General features: G+C 37.6%; 1 protein-coding gene across 11 annotated transcripts in view; it reads left to right on the forward strand.

Annotated features, from left to right (window-relative positions):
* PPFIBP1 (PPFIA binding protein 1) overlaps positions 1–27,965 on the forward strand; it is a 172,784-nt gene that overhangs the window by 114,414 nt on the left and 30,405 nt on the right. For 8 of the 11 annotated variants that reach the window (XM_055318787.1, XM_055318784.1, XM_055318785.1 and 5 more), the window contains 9 exons: positions 1,027–1,121; positions 4,711–4,916; positions 14,084–14,170; positions 15,293–15,406; positions 16,552–16,683; positions 21,807–21,899; positions 23,701–23,815; positions 26,444–26,488; positions 27,549–27,610. In XM_055318787.1, the coding sequence (XP_055174762.1) occupies positions 1,058–1,121; positions 4,711–4,916; positions 14,084–14,170; positions 15,293–15,406; positions 16,552–16,683; positions 21,807–21,899; positions 23,701–23,815; positions 26,444–26,488; positions 27,549–27,610 (918 nt within the window). In that variant the 5' untranslated portion in view covers positions 1,027–1,057. Of the gene's footprint in view, positions 1–1,026; positions 1,122–4,710; positions 4,917–14,083; positions 14,171–15,292; positions 15,407–16,551; positions 16,684–21,806; positions 21,900–23,700; positions 23,816–26,183; positions 26,217–26,443; positions 26,489–27,548; positions 27,611–27,965 lie in introns of all 11 variants that reach the window. The other 3 variants (XM_055318790.1, XM_055318791.1, XM_055318788.1) reach the window with 2 other exon arrangements.

Consider the following 27,965-nt stretch of genomic DNA (forward strand, 5'->3'; position numbering starts at 1 on the left):
AATGGTTGTGATATTTTACAACTTCTGAAGTTAAGTTCTGGGAAATCTTAGACAAAATCTCTAAAAACTACAAAATCGAAGTATTATATGGCATTTCATTGGACTGAATTTAGAGTAGAGAACTGATCCAAGAAGGTGTTTATCAGAACTGTAAATATATTTATAAAAGTACAGTGGTGAGACCTGGCTGCTTGGAAACAGTGGGCAAAGTTTTCTTTTAAACAGCATACCCTTAATTTCCAAGATATTTGCTACACCACAGTATCTGCAAAGTATCTAGGGCCTTATTCTCCTTTTTGGGAAGAATTTACAGGGGTGCTTAGTCTGGTACTTGAAGCGCCTTAATTAATAGTCTTGACTTCTTCTTGTTCATAATTAAATATGAAGAATAATTTCAATACATTTTTTGATAAGTAAAAGAATGAGTAGATTATGTCATAATTTCAGCATAAACCTATTTTTCAGATAAGATCAGATAAACAAATTTAATGTGTATTATAGTAGAAGTCAAACAGACACAGGTTAAAACCTGATATTTGCTATTTATTTGCTGGGTTTCCATGTAAAAACCAACAAACATCTTTGACATCATCTATGTAATGAAGACAAATTTATTCACTTTATTGGGTTGTTGTCATGATTAGGGATTATGAATATTTATGTAAATGTATGGAGACCACTGTAGGCACTTGTACATGTGCTGAGCTGTTATATTATGAAATACCACTGGTTGTGTGTGTATGTGTTTAGTGTATATGCTAGTAAACTCTTTTCTTAGACAAGTCTTATGGTAAATTTTTATACAGAAAAAAACTAAAAGCAAACTTGAAAGAACAGAAATTGGGTGGATGCAGGAAGAAAAAAAATCTCATCTACTGAGCATTCCTAATTTAGCTCTACTACTTCAGAAAGTCTCTTTCCATATCTGACATCTAGGTGGGGTTGTAATTTAAAGTTGAGTTATCACACTTGTCAGGAAGAATGTGTGATTTAAAGGATATAATGGTAACATCATTGTTTTCTCAGATCTAGGTTGGAATTTACCCTTGACAATAAAATGATGAGTGATGCAAGTGACATGTTGGCTGCAGCGTTGGAGCAGATGGATGGGATTATAGCAGGTAATCTGTGTCCTCTGAAAGATGGAACCATGATATTTACTCTGTGTTCTTGGCTTTTTCATTCCAACTCGTCATAAAAGAGTTACCCTTCCACTTTCTTATTTTCATTTATTGGCTGCTTCTAGATCCCCCATGGTTTCATCTTGGTCCCTCTTCATTTTTTAAAAAATATATTTATTTATTTATTTATTTATTCATGAGAGACGGGGGCCAGAGGGAGAAGCAGACTCCATGCAGGAAGCCTGATGCAGACTCAATCCCAGGACTCCAGGATCACACCCGGGGCTGAAGGCAGGTGCCAAACCACTCAGCCACTGAGGGATCCCACTTCTTCTCCATTTTATACCAGTATTACTCTCAAGCTTTATTTTAAAATGTCAAATTCCATTTCCACCCTAGGGTTCTGATTCAAGAATAAAGAAATTGCATTTCATGTGATTTAGGTGCAGCTAGTTTGCGGGCCACACTTTGAGGGATACTGCTATACCCAGTAGCCACAGATGTTCTGATTTGTTCCCTTTAATTCAACATTCATGTTCCCACCAACCACTCTTACGTCTGTTTACCCTCTCAATTCTCTGCTAAGCTTTTGGTCCCTAATTGCCAATCATATATCTCCTTTGAAATAGCCTATATGCACATCCATGTCATCACATAAAGTGAAGTGTTGAGCTCATTTTCTTTACTCAGAAGCCTCTCCTACTAGTCTTGTCTAATTTCATAACCTTCCATCCACGCAGTTTCTTAAATAGAAATTTAAGTCACTCTAGACCTTTGTCCCTCATAGTCCTGCTTAATCAAGTTCTATCACTTTTACGTCCCTTTAAATTCTACCATTCCCTCTTATCCCCTCTAAAATCTGTCCTTACCTCGCCTCGCTTTGTTCCAATAACCCTCTCCCTTGGTGTTCTTGACAGTCTTGCTTTCCCACTCAAGTCCATCATTCTCTAGACCACCAGGATTTCCTTTCTAAAACACAGATTTGGTCGTATTACTCCCTTGTTAAGAATCTTGAGCAATTCTCTGTTATGGAAGTGGAGCAAAGAGATAGTATAGACCATGACCTCCTTTTTTCTCCTCATGACCAAAGGGACTGACCCATAGGTGAACTTTTCAGGTCCTTTTGTTTTCCCAAGGTCAGTGGCTGCCTAAGTTCTCCTAAGGTCTCATGTTATATTCTGTGTTTTATCGCAGGAGAAGTACCTTTATGTATTTAGAAACCCATAGTAATGAAGAGAGGATTGAATGGGCTAGTGGGTGAGGTTGTCATCCACCGGATGGTCAGGGTCAAGATGCCCTTGTCCTCTACTGCTCCTCAATTCTAGCTTTCTTGGTCCCTGTTGCTTATTTCTTCTGGTCATAAATTTGGCCATATTCTGTCTTAGTGGTTCAAAGAAGCCACAGGTGTTTTCTTTGTCAGAGGTTCTTCTGTTGAGGGATATGGCACGTTATAGTTTGGCCTCCTTTGTTACGCTTTATACCTCGAGACCAGATTTTAATTTGACCTCCTTCGTAGATTAGACATCTTGCATACTGTATTTAGTTCTTGGAATATCAGTTTTGAAGAAGTTATTGGCAAAACTTACCTAGAGGAGGTGAACACGAAGGCAGAGAGTTTAACAGCCACATCTGGTGAGGAAGGAACTGGTTAAGCTTAACCTGGAAAAGTATACTCTTGCTCAGGGCATGATAGATACTTTCACACAGTCTTAGGACTATTATATGGAAAACAGATTGGATTTACTGTGTTGCAGTTTTGGAAAATGTAACTAAAGCCAGATCTAGGCTTTTATTAGATGTTATAACCTTAAATTCTTGGTGAAACTCTAGTCAAGAAAAGTATTTCTGGACAGTAGTTGAGGATTTACATTTTATAGACTCTGCTAGATGAGTGTATTTGTTCTTTAGCCCTGGCAGTCAGGACCAACATTAGAGTTATTCAGAAAACCAAGATTTCCTGGGTCCCACCTCACGCTGAGTCAGTTGGTAGCTTTGTAGGTTGGACCCGGGTTTATGTTCTCCTATTAATATCAGTAGTTCTCCACTTAAGGTAGGAGGGAGATATGACTGGAAATATTTGAGGAGTTTTTCTAAATACTCATCTGTCCCCTCTCTTTCACCTTGTTTTGTGATGGAGACTTAACGGGATGGAAGGTGACTGTGGACACATCTGTTTTTATTTTTCTTTTTAAAGATTTTATTTATTTACTCATGAGAGACACAGAGAGAGGCAGAGACGCAGGCAGAAGGAGTAAAAGCAGGCTCCATGCAGGGAATCCAATGAGGGTCTCGATCCCGGGACTCCAGGATCAGGCCTTGAGCAGAAGGCAGATGCTCAACCACTGAGCCTCTCAGGGGTCCCCACATCTGTTTTTAATAGTATTATCAGGTGATCCTCATGCTTAAAATTGCCGGAATAGGACATTATAGGCTGTTTTGTTTTTAATGTTCTTCTGTTCCACCCTTTCCCTTACATAGCCTCCTCAATTTATATTTTTCTGGATTGTCCTCTCAGCCTTACATGGTTCCTGAGGGGATTGATTCAGAGCATTATGTGAAGCATTTAGCATTGGGCATAGCATATTAATGGTTATCATTATCATGGTTTTGCAGATTTTGGACCAAATAATTTGGTCTAGTTTTAAGGAAGGTCAGTGGAATGGACTAACTGGAAGGAAATTCCTCTCCCGATCATTGGAATTGATCAAGTTGTATGGCCAACCAATTTACACATTGGCTTGCAGTTTTCTTCCAGTTATAAGACCCTCAGAATAATGAGGTGGTAGCCTCGATATCATAATTATTGACACCTAAATATAAAGTCAGTATGTATAACCAATAGTATGTATATATGACAGACCAGAAAATAAAAATCAAAATGATGAAGAGGTATACATGAATGCTATCGGAATGGGCTATAGATTAGTTATATGGATTTAAGTCGTAGAATGCTTTCCCTTGTAAGTAATAGGGGAAAAATGGCTGTAAAACTGTTTCTTAAAGTTAATATTAGCAAGAACATTTGATGCTAGACTAAACAAAATCAAGGGAGAGAATGTTTATATGCATGTATACATATAATTCATTGAACTTCTTCAGAGATTAAATTCTGGTAAATTAACTGGGAGTTGGTCCTGTTACCCTTATGCTGAACAAATTTCCACCTCAACCTGAAACTTCTTTGCAGGGAATTTCGAGACTTTATGCTACCTAAATGTTTATTTTTGAGAATACTTGGTTCTGTCCAAACTGACCTGTTCCCTTCTTAGCCCTTATATCCATGAGGCCAGCACATCCTTCACCAAAGCTCCTTCATTATATTCTTGTCGTACTACACAATTGGTCTCCCTGTTAGGTATTTGGCAATTGATACTTACCATCAATTATATGGCTTTTATTTTTGCTCCAAATAACTATGACTTGGAGAGATTTCTATGATTGAAATATTTTCTTTGCCTTGTTGCTTGTTTTGAGTATTCCCAAATGAATACTTGGGAATGGTGACTGAACTTGCCACCCTCAACTTTGGTATATTATCTAATATAAATCCTGTTGTGCTCTCTGTGATTTCTATTTTTTTTAAACCTAGGTTCTAAGGCCCTGGAATATTCCAGTGGGATTTTTGATTGCCAGTCTCCCACATCCCCATTCATGGGAAGCCTGCGAGCTCTGCACCTTGTAGAAGACCTGCATGGGTTGTTAGGGATGATGGACACAGAGGAGAAAGAAGGTTTGAGATGCCAGATCCCAGATTCAACAGCAGAAACACTCATCGAATGGCTTCAGAGTCCAATGGTAGATGCCTGCATGTTACAAATCCCATGTTTTGAATCTTTGGTTGCTTGTTCCAAAATTTGGAGCATAGAATAGCTGATTAGCTCAAGGGAAAAAAAAGTACAGGGCAGCAGGTTTGCCTTGATTTTTATCCCTCAGTGGATCCCAATTCTTGTGAAGGAAAAAATGTTTTTAAAGTGCTGGTAGTATACATTTCATGGGTTCCAGCACATCACCTGTTTGTGCCTATAAAAGTGGACTAGCTTTAAAATTTTGCTTGGATGACCTGCTGTGACCCAAAAGCAAATAATCTTGTAAGGGAAAGAACCATGCATGTAATATGCTTTCTCAGTACCATTGGGAAGTTTACTGTAAAAGGACCCAATAACAATTCAAATAGGAAGTACAGTGAATAGATCCTTCCAAAAGCAGTGGAGGTGTACAGCATATTTGATATGAAGTGCCATCTAGTGGTTCGTGGTGATCATTTCAGTTCTAGTGTGCAAGTTAAATTGTAGAATTGGGCTTTAAATGTTCTTATTCATTGAACAATGGGGCCTCTTTCTAGGCATCCTTCTCAAAAATGGATGGCATGGCAGATCTTCCTTTTGCCTGAACACAATGGTAAATACCATGGGTTTAATATGTGTTGAACAAATAAAATCTAAAGAATACCACTAAAAACATTCAAAGGAGAAGATTAGAAAAAGTGATTGTTTTGTAAGTCATGCCACTGAACAATAGACTTAAAAATGGTAAAAAATGATCAAATTTGTGTGTGTCTTTCACCACAACCAAAAGTAAGAATGTTCATAGTGTAATAAGATTGGTCAGATTGTATCTTGGCATTAACAAATGCAGGTGCTGGAGACAGCCGACCTAACTTTTGATTTTTGGTGCTGGGTCTTAGAAGCTTGTATGATTCAAGGGAAAAATTTTAAGCTGTTTGTCTTAGTTTCCTCATCTGTAAAATGGGGATGATAGTTGTGCCACACAGAATTGTAAGTCCCGTGAGTGGTTTTATGAGCGCTGGTCAGTGAGCCTGGTGAATGAGGAGTCAAAAAGGTAATACTGAAGAGTAGATGGTAGAGAGTGGATAGAAAACCATGGGATCCCTTTGCAAAGAGGGAAAGAGAGTGTTGGCTCCAGTTACACATTACTCATACAGAGTTCACTTTTTTGACAAAGAGTACAGATGTTTTTCAGACTGTGGAGAAGCTTCCACAGTATTTTAGAAAGACATATTACTAGTTGCATAATTAAGATTTTGTTTAATCTATGTTTAATGATAGCCAATTTGGGAGTCCATGTTGCAGTTCTAATTATTATTTTGCCTGGGCCAGGGAGAGCCCCTGGTTTCCTGTAGGATGCCACTTAATCCTTCCTAATTTCTGCTGCCCATTTTATTGTTTCATAGGATCAGAAGCTGGAAGAGAAAAAAAAAGTCACACTAGTAGTTTGTTACTAGTGAAGGAATATTAAATCTAAAAGAATCAGTTTGTTTTAATAAGGTAGCTATAACTGTTAGCCTTCTAAACACGAACAAACTTAAGACTTAAGTTCATTTCCTGTGGTAAAAAAAAATCTATTAAATATGTCATATTTGTTCAATTACTGAGGTGGAATTCTTTGTTTTGATTGTGAAATGTTATCATGTTAATACAAATATTAATGATGGGGAATTACATGCTTTATCAAGCTCCAAGTTTAAGAGAGCAAATAGAAAAATATGTTGAACTGTTTGAGCCAAGCAAGCAGTTTCTGTTTACTTTAGGTCTAACTCAGTGAGTTGCCTAGAACATTCATACAGTGCTTTTCCCGGTAGATGAAGTTGAGGATCATGACCTTGACCAGGTCACGAAATCTCACAAGGGTCCGATTATTTGGAGGTTTTAATCTGAGGCATTTCTCAAAATCAGCAGAAATCACAAAAAAAATAGTTTTCGACAAAGTGAGTACAAATGTGACGATGTAAGTCCACTTGACAAGTAAAGTGAAGTGCGCCTCACTGGCTTCTGACCTGACAAATCACCATATAATGCATTTCTACCTTCTTCCTACATTTAAAAAAACTGGTAATATTAGTTGCAAGTGTATCTTTTTATTTTTATGTTTTAAAGATTTTATTTATTCATGAGAGACCGGGGAGGGGGAGCAGAGACACAGGCAGAGGGAAAAGCAGGCTCCATGTAGTAAGCCTGATGTGGGACTCTATCCCGGGACTCCAGGATCACGCCCTGGGCCTATGGCAGGCACCAAACTGCTGAGCCATCCAGGGATCGCCCGCAAGTGTATTTTTTTTTTTAAAGTTTTTACAACAAGCTTCATAAAAATAAAAACACTCATAATTTAAAGAGTTCAGGTCGGGGGGGCATGTTCTCTCCAGGGCTGCTGGCTATTCTCCTAGGTCCCTGACTCTTAGCCACAGGATCCATTCCAGTCCCACCATCCTCAAACCAACCCCCCAGTGCCCCACCCCACTGCTCTCTGACCAGCTTCTCTTTTCATGTGTACCCCCAGGTACACCTTAAGGTTGTATTCTGTACATGGTCACAATTATCTGAGTTATGTCTCACTGAGACATCTTAGCTGAAGTGAAAGCTGCTTTCCCCTTCTGGTACCAGGCTTCTGGTAAACTCCCAAGAAAAGTGTCCATAGACAGAGGGAGCAGAATTCGTGGGTGAAGCTAGTGCAGTGTGATAAGTGAGAGATGTACTTTTAATGAAATCCCTGGCTGCTGGTGTTTGTTAGGACTGAATGGAAAGAGATTTTGTCTGTTCCTTCATAAAACTGAATGAAGAAAGGATAAGTGGCAAGAAAAATAGGGACAGCATTTTTCCTTGCTCTCGTGTTACCCTTCTCAAAGTAGAAGATTCTGTTGCTTTGTCTGCATCCTGTCACATAGCTGGCTTTCAGTAAACTCTGCATAAATGAATGAATAATGGATGAGTGTATGAGTGTTGCAAGCTCCTCAAATAGGAGTGGGGTCTTAGCTTCTAAGGCTCTTCTGTTCTTCATCCTTGTGTAACTCAGAAGGCTATGAAGTCTACCTGTGACCAGGATGATGTAGTCTCAACATGTATGCTTCTTGCCACTGCAGAAGCTTCAGGGAACATAGTGATGTGCATAAAAATAAAGTGAGGAAGGGCCAGAACCTGTCTTCCCCTCCTCAGGTAAGGTGTCTAAAAGAACCTTTCAGGAGACACTAAAGACATCTATCTAACTCACTCTGCTCTGGCCACGGATGCACAGATAAGGGTATAATGGGGTGGCCACTGGATCTTGGCCATTGGTATTTTGGCACCAGATGCCTAAATACCTCCAGGGACGCTCCCTCATGATATTTCTAATGAGACCAGCAGATGAAGCACTTGGCGTCTGCTGCTCTTGGAGACATTTGAGAGGCAGTTCCATTTTGGGAGTAGTGTGTCCTAGAAGGTGGCCTACTACTGTGATCCTTCTCACCCCAGAGCACTTGTTTTTGCTCTAGTTGGCTGTTTTGTTAAGAAGATGCTTTCTGTTTCTGGAAAACATGCTCTGAGAACATTAAAACCCAGAAGTAAAAGCCAAAGCCTGAGTGTGACCACATCTGCAATCTTGACTTGGAAAGTACAGAATATATTCAGGCTTATTCTGAGCTTTGGTCCTTGATGGACTTTCTGACAGCATTGCATAAACTTTCATCTTTTTTTTTTTTTTTAAGATTTTATTTATCTACTTGAGAGAATGAGTGCAAGCTAGAGAGAACACTAGCAGGGGATGGGGGGCGGACAGAGGGAGAAGCAGACTCCCCACTGAGCAGGGAGCCTGACGTGGGGCTCAGTCCCAGGACCCCAGGATCAAAGCCCAAGCTGAAGGCAGATGCTTGGCTGACTGAGCCACCTAGATGCCCCTAAACGACATCTTTTCTAGGAGAGGGTCACAATTGGGCTTTTTAGGTGTGATGAAGTATATATATGAGATTGATTTCTCCCTTTGGTTTTCTTTTTCAGCAGATGTGATGAGATTTTGGAATAAATGGAGGCTTCATGAAAAGATTGTCCTTGTTGCCCTGGTATTATATTAACTTTTTTAGAAATTTCAGAAGTTCATGAATGAATAAAAGAAATCCTAATGTATCAAAAAAAATTTTTGGAGGGGGAAATAGATTGATTGAATCAGAGGTGTGAAAGTACATAGGAGTGCCAGCCAACCAGAAGGGATGCTCCAGTATCTCCAAATGGCAGTGATGTTGCCCTGAGATAATTATTTACAGCACAAGGATAAAGCCTCACCACCTTAATTCCATCACACTTGCTGAGAGGACTGAGAAGTGGAGTACTGCAGCCTGGTGGCTTGATTGCCAACATTGTTGATAATCACATTCTTTGATTCTTTGGACAATAGCATATGAGATTCCTTCTAGTGTTGTTGGACCCCAGTGAACTGTGACTGTGATATTCGTGGCTTTTGAGTTTTTTTCCATCTCCTCCTGCTGCCGTGTCTGGTAGAGTACAGGCAATAAATGTCTGCATGGAGTGCTAGAGATGTAATGTTGACTAGGATGCAAGAGCCCCTTGCATGAGATATTTCTTTTGGTAGCTGGAGATAACATTTAATTAAAAGAGCTTTAGTAGGCTGCACCTTCCTTTTTCTTTCTTGATATGAAATTTTGAAAAATGTAATCGTGAAATAAAAAACTGGACAGCAGTCTTTAAAACTAATTTTAAAAATAAGTGTATTGACGTCAGTGGATAGTATGTGTATGTATGTGTGTGGGGGGATGTGTATGTTATAACACCAGTACATTTCTTAACATTTGTTGTCCATATGAAATTGAACTGATTTTCTTTTACCCATTTTAATTTAGCTACTCACCCTTCTGATTAGGGAATGTTACATTCAAAGTGAGCTCTGTGTTACAACATAAGGAAGTATATAATTGTGGCAAATCACTGCCTGTTTGTTGATTTTGGATTTAGGACAACAGAGCTCAGGAAAGAAGAATGAAGCAAAATGAAGGTTGGGGAGAGAGAGGAGACAACTGTAGACCAATGCAAACCAACAGAACTAAGAAAATTAAAGGAAAAGCATGACACTTTAAGTAAAAATAACTGGCAAAACGTTCCCTCCTACCTTGAAGTAATAACAGTTGATACTGTGTGATGGGGTACATAAGGTCTCTACTTTTATATATAAACAGATAATAACGTTTATTACATCTTTATACTTGATTGTGTATGTACTTGATAATTAAAGGAAATTAATGTAAATAGAAGAACTTCTCTATTTAGATGACAAGGGGTGAGGTTTATTGTACCTTTGACATATGTAGCATCTGTCATGTGAATTCAGGCAATTCATATTCCCAGTGTGGTTTCTGGCTAAGTTTAGGATTCTATAATTCTGTGAGGACTAGAGCCCTTTTGGACATTTTCCCCTTGTCATGCCAGGAAAATTTGGCCAACACCATGAGTTTCTTAAAGTATCACTGTTACTGTCAAGCTGGATCCCTTGCCCTGCCTTTCCCTCCCTAGGGTCCCATACCCCCCCTCCACACACACTGTTAGTTGGATACTGTAGTATTAAAATCCCCAAGTTGATGCCAATCTTGACTTCAACTTTCAGTTGAAACAAATATGGTCAATAAAGGGTCACCTCATGAGTTAAAGTAAAAAGAGTTATTTTGAACACATCTCTGGAATTTTGATTAATTTGGGCTGGTTTCAGTGCTTTGGATGTCAAATCTACTCAACAAGAGTTTATACTAAATATGTCTTTAATTATATGCTCACGACTCTTGAGAGAATCAAAAGAAGTATAAGATAGTTTTACCTTGAGGGACCATTGAGAATAAGTGACCAACTCTTGTAAGATTAAGCTACCTATGGCAGAATATGATGAAAAACTAAATTGTGAAGGACAAGACAAGACACAGAAGGGAAGCCAGTATAGAGGGAGAAGAGAATATGGCACAAGGGAAGGCGGAGGAGGTGGGAACTGGCTATGAAAAATGGATCTTTAGAGGCAGAGAGGAATGGGAGGTGAGTATAGAGGTGGACACAAAGCCTTGTGTCCTCTCTTGTTGGAGAGAGGAATGGAAGAAAGTTCATGAGGACGAAGACATTGAGAATGGTAAGGATAGAGGTGATAATTGTAAGTCTCAGGGAAGCAGGAAATCAAGGTCCCAAAGGTTATGTGGAATAATGAACTCTTAGAAGTAAACTTAGTTCCCTGAAGTCTGGCAGGAGGAAAGAAAGGGAAGATGTCAGAGGCAATATATACTATGCTTTGGAGAAGAGAATCCATAAAGGAGTTCATGCAAGGTAGTCTCACTTATACTCCATTAAAAAGGCTCTGAGAACACCTCCTAAACATGATAGGAAGAGGGGAGCACAAGCTTGAAGTTGACGATGGAGTACATGCCAGGTTGTAGGGAAAGACATGAATAAAAGTCTTGCTGAGAAGCAAGAGGGCCAAGTTAAAACCAAGCAGTCATTCATCTTGCATTCACCCAGTGTTTATTAAACACCTATTCTTGCTCATTCAGCAGTCATGTGGTTCAGACTCACTGTGTGTCAGATGCAAAGGCAAACCTACTTAAAAAGAATGTATTTTGTTGGAAGAGAGGAACATCTATATAGCCAAGTCTAACCTGGTCCATTCAGGGTGAGGCCTGCTGTGGTGAGGGTTCATTTGGAATCTGTAACTGGCATATGAGTAATTCAAGGAAGACTTCACAGACCAAGCCCTGATTGAGCTGGACTTTAAGGAATGAGGAAAGGATGGGAAATACTGTCCATGCAGAAGAAATGGAATTTATGTGTGAGAGAGCAAGCCATGTTTGGTGAGGTTTTGAGAGGTCTGGTAGGTAAAGCATGATAATTGGAGAAAAACTAGAGGCGGTAGCGTATTTGCTTAATGCAATTTACCTCTCTCTAACATTTTTTAAGCCAACGGTAACAAAATTGGCATAAGTATGTGAGTAAATGTGTGACTAGATTAGACCTTTACCTACTTGAATAGGTCAAAACACTACTTTAAAATTATGTAACTACTCCATTGGTGGCCCTTTTGCTTTATTTTGCTATAGTGACTTTTGGTGTTTTTTTTTTTTTTAATTACTTGAACATTATGAGCTCTCATAAACATCACTAGTCTTGAGAAGTGTGAGTATGCTCGTTGTGAGTCAATTTTTAGTATTTTGATTTCGAGATAGTTTTGTGATACTGATTTTGGAACATCTGATTTCCATATCATATGCAGTAGCTTCGTGAAACACTTCTAGAACTTGCTGTAGCAGCACTTCTAATCTTTCTATAATTTCCTTCAGTTAGAAGAAATAACTTTTGCTTTTTATCCTCAGTGGACAGAAACCTTTTTTTTTTCTACCTAATGAAATGTGTCTGTTTATAAAACTTCGCTCACGTGGGGTTTTAAAAGCAGATGTCTGCTATCGTTCATAGTCAGAATGAAGAATTTAAAACTGTATACGGCTGATCTCAGCGCTTCCTTAGATTGAGAACATGTATTATACATCCTAGCTCATTTCCAAAACACTGTCCTCAAGAAGTTACATAAATTTCATTTTCATGGTTAGTCCCCAGTGGTATTGCGCAGGTATGTGGTCAAGCAGCTGATGTTAAAAACTTCATCCACTCTGAATACACATTGCAGGGTTCCTAAATTAGCTTCTGATTCTTTTGTAGTCTCATGGGAAATCTATCTTGTGCATCTAAGTTTTTAGAAGCAACATCTAATTTTCTTTTTTGTTAAAGCTCTGTGTGTGTGTGTGTGTGTGTGTGTGTGCGTGCGCGCGCGCGCATGCGTGTGCTTGCTTGCACATACTTGCTTGCACATGCCTTTGTTCCCAGAATTTATATGGGAAACTGCATTATTTGGGAAGATAGAATAATAATACCAGTTACCTCTGGAAAATGATAGGTGTCACATCAGCTGTGTCCTAGGGGGTAATGATGAGTTTGTGTTTCTCTGGTTTTAAAACTGAAGTTATTGCTTTTTTGATTGAACTCTGGATGGTCCCATCTAACCAATTTGAGCTCCACTGGCTTTTATTTCTGTTGTATTTGAATTGAGGAATCAGGAAATTCTATTGGGACTATATATTATATGATTTTGAACTATTTAAATGAGGCAAGGGACATATCACATATACTACTATGTTTCAAAATGATGTTTTTATGTTGTCTGCTCTCTGTGAGCCTTTTCATGTGTCTCCTTAATGACTTTTATGTATGAGGCAACTGAGGAAAAAAAAAAGTGACCGACTTTCCCAATCTGTGCTTCCTTGGGCATTTATACCGTGCATAAACCTACAGGAACCTGATAAAAAGGGTGGGGGCCGGAGGGAGGGGAAGAAAGGGAGCTCTAGTCTGAGCAGAGCACCGGGCCAAGTGCTGTGGTCCCTGGATGATACCTGTTTACAGGCTACCTGCAGGGCTTGGCATAACATTATACAATCAAGCAAACTCACAAGAAGTTAGTGAATTCAGGATGATTTCCATAAATGGCTGATGAGGACAGCTTGTCAGCGCTGCCAGGGGAAGTCACTGTGGCTGATGCCCAAGCTTTGAGGGGAAGAAAGAAAGGCTTCAGAGACAAAGGGGAGACTTGCCCTATGATTTGGACCTGAGTAGCAAGCAGGGAAGAAGCTGGTGCGAGCTGCGCAGCCCCCCCCCCCCCGCCTCCCATGTAAAGGCAGGCATTTGCAGTCCTGGTTTTTGGACCTTTGGAGGAGAGGGGAGGGACGTAAGGTGTACCAGAACATTACCACTGTCCCCACCCAGAATTAGTAGCACTGAGCATTGCGGGTGGGGTGGGGAATGGGGATTTGTGCCCGACCATACACTCACAGAACTTTGCATAACCTGGGTGTGCATCCACTCACTGCCAATAAATGTTAGTAACCACTCTTCCTTGTAGGTCATGATTTTCTGCTTGATGAGAAGTTGTCTTGTTTGATGATAACATGCCTAAATGCCTAACATGCCTGTTTACCTACTGTGAGGTCAATGAACCAAGTTGCAGTGTTGTGTTTTCTAATAGCTGTAGCAATAGCTGTGCTGAATTCCATGGAGCGTCCTTGGATTGAAAATGTCTGCGATTTTATTTGCCCACAGTAGTTCAGTTTTCGAGAGAGTCAAGCCTTACACATATCACTTCCTTTTTTTTTTTTTTTTTCCTTTCAGACAAATGGACACCTGCCTGGGAATGGAGAGGTATATCAAGAAAGACTAGCACGTTTAGAAAATGATAAAGAATCTCTTGTTCTTCAGGCAAGTGTTTTTAAAATGCTGTTCTTTTTTCATGACATATTTACAAAGACCATTTTAAATTGGGGTGGCATATTCAGATCCTTATAGGAGTTAGACTGCTAATGGAAATAAGTACATTGGCCATCTGTACACAATAGGGAGTGGTGGGGATGGTGGCAGAACAGGGGTATGCTTACCCAGTCTAGAGTGAGCAGCCCTGAATCAGCCTTGGCTCCTCTGATGACAGACTCAGTGTCATCTAAGCTGATTATCTGATCTGTCATCTTATTTGATCTGATTTTTTAATATACAGCAGAAATTGCAATTTTATACCATATATATTCATAAATCTGAATATTTCTGAATCTGAATATATTTAATTTTTCAATTTTAAAAATGATACCATTAGCCAAACAGAACCTAAAGAGAGTAGTGGAGTTTGATTTATTGGCTACAGTTGAGTTTTCTTCTTCTTTATAATGTTTGAAGTGCTTGACAAATATTTTTATTTTGGTATTTTAAGCTAAATAAATTGCAGTATATTGACTAGACTGGTAATCATTGGGAAAGACTCATAGTTTTCAATAAGCCCCAAAGACAAAAGACTGATCCAGTGTCTTCTTGTGGATCTTTGAGTTACATCCTGGATTTGAACACATTTGTGAACAATGCAATCATGAAAGATGGCATAGAATTTGAATTCTCTGGATCCTTTTCTTTGTTCTTCCTGAAGTATCAAGCTTGAATAGTCCTTGACAACTTCTCTTTCAAACATTAACTCCATTTCCTCTCTTAATCTCCAATACTACCTCCAACTCCCCTTCTACCCCCTGCCAAAAAAGATGATGTGTATACATGCCTGTTCACATAAAATGGTTGAATTGATGTTAACCTATTAACTATAAGGTAATTGCATTTCCCCAATCAGCCCTAACCTCCTTAAAAATTGAAGTGCTCAGATCAACAAGCATCACTTAAATAAGAATGTAAAGGATTGCTGTCTTATTAATTCATAGAATTTTTTTCTTTACAACTCAATGGGTAGTGACATCAATCCAGTTTTTTTGCTATTTAGAGAAATAAAGTTTGCAGTGGGACCCAAATTCTTCCTAATCCATTGCACTATTTTGCTCTAAATTATAGGTAAGTGTGTTAACAGACCAGGTAGAGGCTCAGGGAGAGAAGATCCGAGATTTGGAGTTTTGTCTTGAAGAGCACAGGGAGAAGCTGAACGCCACAGAAGAAATGCTGCAGCAGGTATGTACAGAAGCCAGCACCAAGTTGGAATTTTCTTGCTGAACTATTTGAAGTGCTACAGTTATATGTTCTGTTCACTCTACTGCAACAGTCAAGTTTATGATTCACCTAGATTGGCATATTTTAAGAAAAACCTAGAGTAGCAGGATCTCAAAACACATGCACACAATAGAAAGTGTTCATGTAATTTGAATCCAGAATAAAATATTGATAGGCTTGTAGGTAATATTAATGTTCTTTTTTATGCTCTCCTAACTCCTAAACATGAGCATATATTTTATGATTAATAAAAAAGATAAGTGCCATGTGTGATTTTTACTGGAAAACAAAAAACAAAAACCCAAACTTGTAACACACACACACACACACACACACACACACACACAATGCTCGTAGGTGAGAGGACCTGTAAGATCGTGGATACGGTATGCACTGGAGGCAACTTTCTTTCTTTCTTTTTTTTTTTTAAGATTTTATTTATTCATGAGAGAGAGAGAGAGAGAGAGAGAGAGAGAGAGAGAGAGAGCGCGTGCGCGTGCTAGGCAGAGACACAGGCAGAGGGAGAAGCAGGCTCCATGCAGGGAGCCTGATGTGGGACTCATCCCGGGTCTCCAGGATCACACCCTGGGCCGAAGGTGGCGCTAAACCACTGAGCCACCCGGGCTTCCCTGGAGGCAACTTTCAGTTTGAGTCCTCACTCTGCCATTTCCTTGCTGAATGACTTTTGGCAAAATCCTAAGCTCTCTGTTCACCTTCCTCGTTTGTTGAACAAGGATGATCTTTGGGTTATCTTTAGGAGTTTCTACTTTTTTATAAGATTGTTTTGAGGATTGAACCACTTAAAACATGTGACAACAGTACCTGGCACATGGTAAATATGTTGTCATCAGTGTTATCATCAGGCTTAGCAGCAATTAAGGTTTATATATATGCATCTATATACTTCTGTCTCCCCAGTAAGCAAGTATAAGTTTATTTCTGCTCAATGAACTAAAGCAAATAATTTTTTTATAATTCGTCTATTTAGTGATAACTCTTCACCACATTCTCGACTTGATAGTTACTGCTTTGCAGTTGTGAGACACATCCATATGTAGCTATTTATAATAAAATGACTTTTGAATGTATCTCTTAAATTCTAATAGGAGCTTCTGAGTAGGACATCCTTAGAAACTCAGAAGTTGGATCTGATGGCTGAAATATCTAACTTGAAGCTAAAACTGACAGCTGTAGAAAAGGACAGGTTGGATTATGAAGATAGGTTCAGAGACACAGAGGTAAGTGACACCCTCCCCTTATAAACATATGCATGTGCATTATATATCTTTTATACATATTTCCAGAGCAAGTTGAAATTCCTTGTAGGCATGAGGGGGAGGCAGTTAATTACTACATGCTCTCGTTCATCTAGGCTTCTTTTTGAGAATAAACTTTAATTACATTGACTTTTTTTTTTACATTGACTCTTTATCACTAAATGTTAATGGCAATATTTATTATGAGACTTTTGATATGAAATATTGATCCTTTTACTAGTCTTTATTTATTTTTTTAAAGATTTTTTATTTATTCATGAGAGAGGCAGAGGGAGAAGCAGGCTCCATGCAGGGAGCCTGACACGGGACTCAATCCTCGGTTTCCAGGATCATGCCCTGGGCTGAAGGTGGTGCTAAACCACAGAGCCACCTGGACTGCCTCTTTTATTAGTCTTTAGAAATACTTTCAACTTTATGACATTTGGAGTTCTGTCCATTTCTCTCTCCTTCTATCCAACCATATTGGTTTTTCTTCATTGTGGAAATAATGGGTTTAAGTGTATCACTGTACTAATAGTGATTTTAAGTTATGCTAATTATTTACTATATAGTAGGTTGGTTTTAAAATATGTGTAGAGAACATGGTTTCATTATATGATCATAAAAGTCAGATATTTAGAGTATATTTAGTTTGGCCTTCCAGTTTTGGTCTATTCTACACTAAATCATTCCAATTAAATAAAGTTCACTATTCTTCTGTGAAATTGGGGATAGATTCTACAACCTGAAGAACCCATTTTTGTGGTTAAACATGCTTTGTTCTTTGTACTTATCTTATTGTTAATCTAGGTCTTTTATTTGCCTGTTATTTGTTGTTGGGGAAAGAGCATATCCATTTGAAATCTACTTATTTGGAAAGGAATAGCTGCAGGACTTCCTTATCTCCTAGGGCCATCTCTTCTTTTTTCTCTATTTTGTTTCCTCGAAGTATGGAGAGGTATCATACTAGATTAGAAAGTGGGTACCAAGAAAGTAAGTATTAAGTATTTTCCCCCTTCTATTGTCATTTTAAACATTTATTTCAAACCAGCTATATACCATCATAATACAAGGTACAGTACGTGTGTTATCCACTCTGTGCAAGTCCTGCATAGATTGGATCTAGTGAGATTTACTCCGTTGCTATTTTCAAATTTAATTTTTCTGTCAAAGTTGAAACTGTAATGGAAAATCTTGGCATATATATTACCTCCTCAGCAGCAAAAGGAAATCCCTGACTTAGTTCGTGTTTTAATCTTCTAAAGCTCTCTGTCAGTCACATTTATGAGTGTGTTTCTCACTTGAGTGAAACTGAGATTCTTAAAACAGAGCTTGGAAAGTTACTTAATTTCCCTAAAATTGTTGCTTTTGTACTTTCTTTAAAAATCTGTTTGGAGGGATGCCTGGGTGGCTCAGTGGTTGAGTGTCTGCCTTCGGCTCAGGGCATCATCCCAGAGTCCCACATTGGGCTCCCTGCATGGAGCCTGCTTCTCCCTCTGCCTATGTCTCTGTCTCTGTCTCTCTCTCTCTCTCTTTGTCTCTCATGAATAAATAAATCTTAAAAAAAAAATCTGTTTGGATATTTTCCTCTTTTTCCTTTCTGTCGCTCCCTGACCCCATGGCCTGCTGCATAAAACATAGAATTCAGTCAGCAGATGGACATCATGCAGTGGAGCTAACTCTGGTGTGGGGAAAGAAGTTAGAGTATTTGGGGATCTAGAGTTGACCTTTTCCATTGTGTACATTAAGTTTAGGGGGAGTCTTAACCTGCATGACTGGTTAATATGGATCTGAGATGTTAACCAAACATTGGGACTAAATTGAAGTGGATGATGTGTTACGATTTTGTTTTAAGACTCCAGAACTATTTATATCTCTTGAGTTTATCTCCTTTTTTAAAAATATTTTATTTATTTATTTGAGAAAGAGCACACGTGTGTGGGGGTGAGTTGGGGGAGGGACAGAGAGAGAGGGAGAGAGAATCTCCAGCCGACTTCACACTGAGTGCAGAGCCCAACCTGAGGCTGGATCTTACAACCCTGAGATCATGACCTGAGCCAAAATCAAATCCGATGCTTATCTGTCTGAGCCAACCAGGTGCTGTTGTCTGCATTTTTTTATAAAACTTTGTTTTTCCGGTGCTTCCTTGCTTCACTCATGCATTTTTGATCATAAGCAAAGTGACCTTGTCATCAAACTTGCAGTAAATCAGTCCTTAATAATTTTCTAATAAATGTTCTACACTCTTGGTAAACTATTGTGTGCATACCCAGAGATTATAAACTATAATCCAGTCAATTTTGTTACATATGACAATAAATAAAATAGTCCACAAAATTAAAACTGAATTGAATATGCTCATTTTTCTATTATTGTTCCCTTAACAGAAATAAAATGTTCTGGGGCACCTGGCTTGCTCAGTTGGTAGAGCATGTGACTCTTGATCTCAGGGTCCTGAGTTCAAACTCTGTGGTGGATCTGGAGCCTTCTTAAAAAAAAAAAAAAAAGTTTCCCTAGCTGTTTCATGAATCCACAATTCTTTGTCTTAAAAGTTCAGATTATTTGGAGATTAATTTCTAAGAAAATATTGGAGTGGGGAAGAAGAAATACAGGCAATTCCAAAGACAAGGGGTTAAAGTCTTGAACCTTGGAATATTGAGGACCTGTTTCCAGAAAGGGCTGATAGAAGATGCTTAGCATTATTCAACAATGCCCCCTTCTGGTAAGAGTCCAGATGTCAGAAATTGAATTTCTGTGGAGCCTGAAGAGTTTCTCTGAGAGGGAAAAAGGAATAGTAACAGGGATTTTCTTTTTAAAAAGAACTGAAATTCTAAAAAATAAATAAATAAATAAAAAATAAAAAAATAAAAAATAAAAAGAACTGAAATTCTGATGAGAAATTAGTTGGAAATAATTTTAATTCCATTTTTAAGGTTTTATGTTAAGGAGCTATTTCCAGATTTTTTTAGCTTGAGTTATGGGGAAAGAGGACTTCTTTCAGGTTGGAGATTCACATTCATACTTACAGTGTTGCCAGAAAGGATATTTGGGTAGAGTTTAAAAAAAATAGAAAAATTATCTCAATTTATAATTCTAGTTTCTTCAATACTTTTTCTTTGCTAATTGTCACTATTTCTAAATGAAGTGGTAAAATAAAACAATACCAAATAGGCATTAAAGCTATTAAGCATAAGAAAGTAGAAAGAGCTATATAAAAAAGACCAGACAGATGAAGGAAGATCACTAAGAATTTATAGTATGCAAAGATGATTAATAAATGGGAGATAAATAAAAGAGAGAAACTGACTTTTCCTTTAGACTTAAATTCTGAACATGTTGTTAAGGAATCACAACTAAAATGTTATTAAATGATGTCAGACAGTTCCTGACCTCATTCATGAAAGGAGAAAATAGATGTCCTCTTACTGAAACATTGTGTTAATAATAATTAAAATAATCACTTCTTAGCCTTTTGGCTAAGATCAAGGGTAATAATAATTATAATAGAGGCTGCCTGGGTAGCCTAGTTCGTTAAGCCTATGACTCTCGATTTCAGCTCAGGTCAGGATCTCATCTAGCCTCCTCTCCTCATCCAGCCTCCCCTCGGGGCTCCCTGCTGAGTGGGGAGTCAGGCTTGAAAATTCTCTCCTCTGCCCCTCCCCATGCTATAATCCAGTCAATTTTGTTACATATGACAATAAATAAAATAGTCCACAAAATTAAAACTGAATTGAATATGCTCATTTTTCTATTATTGTTCCCTTAACAGAAATAAAATGTTCTGGGGCACCTGGCTTGCTCAGTTGGTAGAGCATGTGACTCTTGATCTCAGGGTCCTGAGTTCAAACTCTGTGGTGGATCTGGAGCCTTCTTAAAAAAAAAAAAAAAAGTTTCCCTAGCTGTTTCATGAATCCACAATTCTTTGTCTTAAAAGTTCAGATTATAAGTTATAATCTTATAACTTATATTATAAGTTCAGCACATGCTCACACACACGGGTACCAGCTCTTTCTCTTTAGAAAAAAAATAATTATAACTAGAGTAATTATTGTATAATTCTGAGTAATTATGTAATTGGGAAAGGCTTCTCTTTCCCTATATGTGCATTATGCATAGAAGTTTAGTAAGAAAGTTAAATTTCTTGTAAGCATTTATTTCTTAGTTCATTTTTGTATAATTCTGTCATCTGTTACTTTATGGCTCACGAATAAAGGACATGTAAAATGAGAAATAAAAACCTGTTAACCATTGGTGGGGTCTTCATGGCTTGTAGTAAAAAATAAATCCTCTCCGCAGTAAATTAAGTTGGTATTGTGTGGCATTCTAATTCCCTTTTCCTACAGTCTGGGCTCTGAACAAAAATATGTCACTATTTCTCAGAACACTTCTGAGGTTTACAAGTAAATTTTTTTGTTTCGTTTTTAAGCAGAAGTAGAAAAAACATCTGACTGTATTTGTATTATGAAAACTTTAGGATTATTTTCTTTTTCCTATTCCAAATATAACATTGTATTATGACAGTATGTTTGTAAATGGGAGAGCCCTCATCCACCCTCAAGTTGAGAATCCTTGGTTTTAAAAGATTTACATTTCAAAAAGATGAAAAAAAGGATTTAAATTTCATTCCATTCTTCTATGCTCGGTTGATGAACAGTCTGCATTTTGGTAGACAAAGGAAGAAATTATTAAAATGTTTTTTATAAGTAATCCACATATCACTGAAAAGGCACTAAAAGTAGATGGTTTGACTAAAGAGAATTTTTCTAGTTAATTTTTAAAGATGAAATCTATATGGTGGTTTTCCATCCAGAAATAGCTGATGATGGATAGTACGTGATTGGCTACCTTTCTTAATCAAAACTAAAAGTCACGTTTTATTTCCATAATCCCATCATTGTAGGCCAGAGACATTGAGAATTTAAAGTCGTGTTTGAGCTAGAAAGATGCTTTGCTTCTCAGGGAGATACATTTATTTCCATTTGTCTGATTCAGTTCATACAATTTGAACCCAGAGGCTATTGAGTTAAGATTTCTAAGGTGCTATTCTGGTATAGGTAAGTGTGTTGCTGCTTTCCTAATGTATTTCACTGTGCCTTTTTTGACAGGGGTTAATGCAAGAGATCAATGATCTGAGGTTAAGAGTCAGTGAAATGGACAATGAAAGACTTCAGTATGAAAAAAAGCTGAAATCAACCAAAGTAAGTTTTCCCAAGGGCAAGTCTGTCAACACATGACTCACTATCTATGATCAATAATATAAATGAGTGTTCAGTGAGTGTTCAATTCAGTATATGAGAAAGAAGGCATTTAACCAGTGAATGAAATCCCCCCCCCCCCAAGCTGGAGCCCTTCTTGAATTTGAACACCACTATTCTGAATAAAATCGGAGCTTAACTAATCTAGTAAAACATAACCTGTTACTTCTTGTAGTTACCTAACCTTCTTTTATAAACCGATACTGTCTTCTTGGATACTTAGGCTTATCTTTTTCTACCTGTGGTTTCTTTCACACCTCTGTCTCTCTACCAGTCTTTAATGGCCAAACTTTCTAGCATGAAAATCAAGGTGGGTCAGATGCAGTATGAAAAGCAGCGGATGGAGCAAAAATGGGAGTCACTGAAGGTGTAGTAGACTTTGGGTAACGGGGTCTTGGGCCTGTTGCGTTCTGGCTTGTGCTGTTTTGCTGTGATAGTGTTTTTAGCAGCATGTGCATTCATCGTGTGTGTGTCATCTATTTTTAAAAAATATATTTAAAGTCGATGAAAGAAACGATGCGATCCCTAATCTTGTTTTCAGAAACGTATGAAATAGTTAATGAAAAACAATAAATAGGAGTAATAAAAGTATTCACTTACAAATTAAATATCACTGTCTTAGGGTGTCTGAGACCCAAGCTTGGAAGAATAGTTGCAAAAATGCACCTGTGGGGGGAAAAATCCATATTTTATCAATATATCAATAGCAGAGACTGCTTCTTCCTTGGAACTTTCTTGAAGGTTAACTATATCATGGCAGTGACTTGAAATTACTGCTTGAAAGAAGTTTCTTGCCAGTGCTATTGAGAACTTGTATTTGGTGTGTCCACGCCTACCATAAGTAAAAAGTATAGGGTCAACTTCCTCACTTCACTGGAGATCCTCTCATAGTACTTAAACATAATAAATACACCTAGAGATTGAAAGTAAAATGTCTATCAAATTTAAAAGTACATTTGTTAGCACTGCCCAGCTTTATTTTCTGTGCTAAATACAACCAGCAAAATTTCAGTTTGCTAAAGCTAATTCTTCACCAAAATTAAACTGAAAATTAAAACCTCAGTAAATAGACTTTTGTTTGGACTTGGAATATTTAGTAGCTGTGTAGTGAAAAGGGAAGGATTTAAAAATCTGTTTAAATCTTTTTTCCATTGTCATAGGATAATTCTGTTCTTTAATTTTGGTGATGAGGATGAATTATTTAGTCCCATGATTTGGCTAACATTGTTCATCACCTGCTACCTTACCCATTAAATTAAGCTTTACCTTGTCCAGGGAACGTGAGTGCCATTTTGAAATACTAAATAAATCTTAGTTGAGTCTTAATTTATATTTTCCAGTTTGCATTTTATTTTGCTTTTATGACACTAAATATCTAATTTGACACTACTATGACACTAAATATCTAATATCCTCAATTAACTTGGGGAGATTTCTTTCTTTAACGCAAGATTTAACCTTAGGGCTACCCTTGTCCTAATTATACTTTAAAATATTTTGTTTTAATTTGGTCACACAGAAGCTTGAAATACTTATACCAGAATTATTATACATTGACCTCCATTGATTGTCTTGCTTCCTGCTTCCCATTGCCACTGTCTGGTTTCTGAAGTCTACATCTAGATTTCTATCGTTTTTTGTATCATTCACAAAAAACTAATTATTGATTTGAGAGTTGCCATACTCCCTGATATTCTCTGTTGGTCGTAATCTACTGATTTAAAATGAACTTAATCATTTGTAGGATGAACTGGCATCTTTAAAAGAACAACTGGAAGAGAAAGAATCTGAAGTAAAGAGGCTACAAGAAAAATTGGTGTGCAAGATGAAAGGAGAAGGGATGGAAATCCTTGATCGAGGTAGATATATACACTTGACATTTGTTTTCTTACTTCGTTACTATCCTCCCCGTGCAACCCTCCCTCCCTCACTACGTTTGTAAAAGGAGCCAATGTTAGTGATGTGTCATTACAGGAAAGGCAAGGGTAGCAGAAACCATGGAAGCCCAGTTCCAGGACAGCAAGGAATCCTCTGAGACTCCTTCTTGTACCTGCAGATCTGTGAGCTTCCTCTCCAGAGCAGTTGGAGAAGGGCAGCTCTTTATGTTATTGGGTGTTTATTTTATATTACTAAGTTGTAAATTCTCATGAGAGAGTTCTTGCTCAAATCGTGGTTCAAGGTAGTGATAGAAAGCATTTGAAGGAATCATTATTATGTTCCAAGATTATTTCCCTCTGAACCAACCGTGAAACAGAAAGAAATTTAGAAACCTTTCCTGCCCTTTTGAGAGAAGAGAGGAAAAGACTGCGTGTCTTTGGAAAATCAATGAAAATTTCTGATCATGGATTGGACCCTCAACCTGCTAGAGAGCAAAAATAGGCTAATTCTGTTTTTGAAAAATGTGAATTTATCAAAAACTTTTATCGTAATTGAGGTTTTTCTCAAATATTGTATGGACTGTAATTTTCAATGTACATTATACTTGATAGAAAAAACTTGGATGAAAGGTGTTTTTTATGTCATGTTTGAAATATAAATGCATGCCATACCTGTCGACACTAGGTTTAATTTAATCTTTCTTTGCTATTATAAATGCTTGTGGCACTGCAAGGTACCAAAGCAACTTTGGACTCTTTTGAAACAAAAAATTACATTTAGTGTAGCTTTACATTTTTATGTATTATGTGAACATATGAATACATTTTATGTATTATGTATTGGTAACATCATTGTCTATACAATGAAGGTCTTGAATTAGGTTACATGTCATATCTTTCTTGGCTCTAGAATACCCTGGCTTTATATACCTATAGTTGCAACTCCCTATGGATCAGAAAACTCAATTCATCAAACATTGGGGGAAATGGATATTTTTCCCCTTATATATTTTGGGCATATATAGAATTGTAGTTGTTTGGGTTGGGTTTTTTATTTTTTAAGGATTTTATGTTTTTATTCGTGAGAGACAGAGAGGCAGAGATACAGGCATAGGGAGAAGCAGGCTCCATGCAGCGAGTCTGATGTGGGACTTGATCTCGGATCTCCAGGATCACACCCTGGGCTGATGGTGGCGCTAAACCGCTGAGCCACCAGGGCTGCCCACCTTTTGTTTTGTTTTTAAGTAAGCTCTACACTCAACGTAGAGCTTGAACTCACCACCCCTGAGATAAAAAATCAAATACTGTGCCGACTGAGCTAGTCACGCATCCCTAGAATTTGGTGTTTTTATTTTATTTATTTATTTTTTAACTTTTTAAAAAGATTTTATTTATTTATTCATGAGAGACATAGAGAGAGGCAGAGACACAGGCAGAGGAAGGAGCAGGCCCCATGCAGGGAGCTCGACGTGGGACTCGATCCCAGGTCTCTAGGATCCTGCCCTGGGCTGAAGGCGGCGCTAAAGAGCCACTGGGGCCGCCCAAATTTGGTGTTTTTAAAGGACACTCACAGATAGGTCATGCTTTTAGGGTTTTAAAAATAAAATGGAATCATAGGACTTGTGGACTAGAGGATGTGTTAGAGTAGTGGTACCCAAAGACTGATACTGGTTTGCTAACTGCTTGTTACCAGTGCACAGCCAGGTAAATTCAAGGGTTGAGAACAATGTTTAGAAACTTTATGGTAAGTAAGTAAGTAAGTAAGTAAGTAAGTAAATAAATAAATAAATAAATAAATAAAAATAAGTAAGTAATAAATAAATAAATAAACTTCATGGCAATCCACATGTTGGCATAACATCTAACTGCATGATCAGTGGACTCATTTCATTGCACAGGAGATAGACCATTTCAGTGTTGTAGAATTCAAGTGGAGGAGGGTTTACTGTGTCACAAGCAATGTACTGGGCACATTCAGGAGGGCCATGCATTGAATTGTAATGGAAATGTAAAAATATCAAAGCATCACTAATGGTTTTTTCACCACATAGAGTGTAAGGAGTGCTTATATTCCATAGGCCTAATTTTAATACAAGAAAATCAAGGTTCACAAAGATGACGTGACAGAGGAACTCAAATTTAGGTCTTTTGATTAATTATGTTCTCTTTCTAACCTTACGCAGAGCATTATGTATTGTAGTACTATTACTAAAGTCACAAAATGTTTAATATTCGGCTTTTATAGGGTTAGAGTCGCTTTGTTTTAGGTAATAGGAGACTAAATAATAGTGCTTTTAAAATATTGTTATAACGTATACTAACTTCCAATTCGATGGGTTTTCCTGCACAGATGAAAATTTTAAAAAGAAGCTCAAAGACAAAAGTAAGGTTTTTGGTGTATTTCCATCAGCCTTTACATTCACCAAAAGTACTACTTGGACTGTTCTTTGCATGTTTTTAAAACATTTCTCTCACCAAAGATGTAAAATTGCTTCATCGATAAACTCTCCATTTCTTCAGAGTGCACAAAGTAGAGGGTAAATAAAAACGCAATAAAAACAAGGAGTAAAAGGTCATTTTGCTGATTTTTTTTTTTTTTTTCTGATTCAGCTCCTTTGCTCCACAGGATACAGCAGAGCACCCAGAGTAGTGAAGGTGAGAAAGTATTTTCTTTGTAGTTCAGGAGATACTGGGTTAGTAGGTTTGTAGCCTGTTTTTTTTTCACTGAGATCTACATTGGGAGTTAAACATACCCTTTTGGTGCTAGAAAAGAAATTGAACCCAGACTGAGTAACAGAACCCAGATTATATAATGCAGCGTAAAGATAAATCCTTAATTAAAAGACTTTTTCCTCCAGCTACTGAATTCTTAAGAGGATTTGGCATCAAAAAAACAAAACAAAAACAATTTCTACAGGATATACCTTAATTGAAAATGTTATATCAGCGGTGAATGATGCACCACTATTTAAAGTTTTTTTTTTTGTTTTGTTTTTTGTTTTTTTTTTCCCTCAGAAGCAGGTAATCTTGGCTCAATTTTTCTTCTGTTTGAATTTTTTAAATTTATGATTTCATTTTAGGTTAACTTTTCATTTTAAAATATTGTTTATTTTATTATTAAAGTAACATGCTTTTGTATTTAACTATCAAATTTTAAGGAAAATTGCATTTACCTTACTTTGGCTTTTACATTTTAAAATAGTGCTGGAAATGATGTTTATAGATGAAGCAAAGTACTTATTATCCTTCCATATGGAACCTACAAGCAGCTTCTTAGCATGACTATTCATATAAAAGCCACATTCCATCAGGCTCTTACCATTCATGTCTCCATCTTGGTTAAAACTGAGTATCATTTTCTCTGCTTTTGTCATCATGTACACTGTTCATTGCTTTCACTCACTGCTGTCTAGGTTTCCTTTTTTTGAAAATTCTGTGTTTTCATAGTTACAGCACTGACATTCCACCGTCAGTGTTATCATGAAGACTGTTGTTGGTCTGAGAGAGGGCAGTTAGCTCTCACCTTTATTGTTTGCTTTCTGGAGTGATGACTATTCAGGTGACATAGAAAGTGTTTGTTTTTCAGATTTTCCCCAAAAAGAGGTTTTGGATGGTAACATTTCATTAAAACATTTCAGTCTGAAGAGTCAGCCTCTTGTTATTGTCATACACATTAACGAAACTGACTTCTGATGTGATGTTGTGATGTTTTCAGATATTGAAGTGCAAAAAATGAAAAAGGCTGTGGAGTCCTTGATGGCAGCAAATGAAGAAAAGGTATCTAGATGAAATTAAAGTATTTATGTGGGTGTGTACCATCATTTTGATCATTCCATGCATTTTCTTAAGATATTTCCATTTGAAAAAATATACCCTACATGCTACTATGTCGAGGGACGATTGTTCTCTCTGCCCCCGCATGCGTGCTCTCGGTGCTGGCAGTTATAATTGTGGCTGAGTGCGTGGAGTAGTGGCCAGCCAACAGTGGCTTCCCTGAGAATTCCTTCCCCCACCTCCCCATGAATCTGGAAAAATGTTCAAGCTTTCAGATCATTTCTTTATATTCAGGTGGGAAATGAGAGAAAGGGTAAAGCTCATAATGCATCCTTTCTGTGGTCACTGGAAATTCTGA

The sequence above is a fragment of the Nyctereutes procyonoides genome, unplaced genomic scaffold (genome assembly GCF_905146905.1).
Source record: "Nyctereutes procyonoides isolate TBG_1078 unplaced genomic scaffold, NYPRO_anot_genome, whole genome shotgun sequence".
In the NCBI taxonomy this organism is placed as follows: Eukaryota; Metazoa; Chordata; class Mammalia; order Carnivora; family Canidae; genus Nyctereutes; species Nyctereutes procyonoides.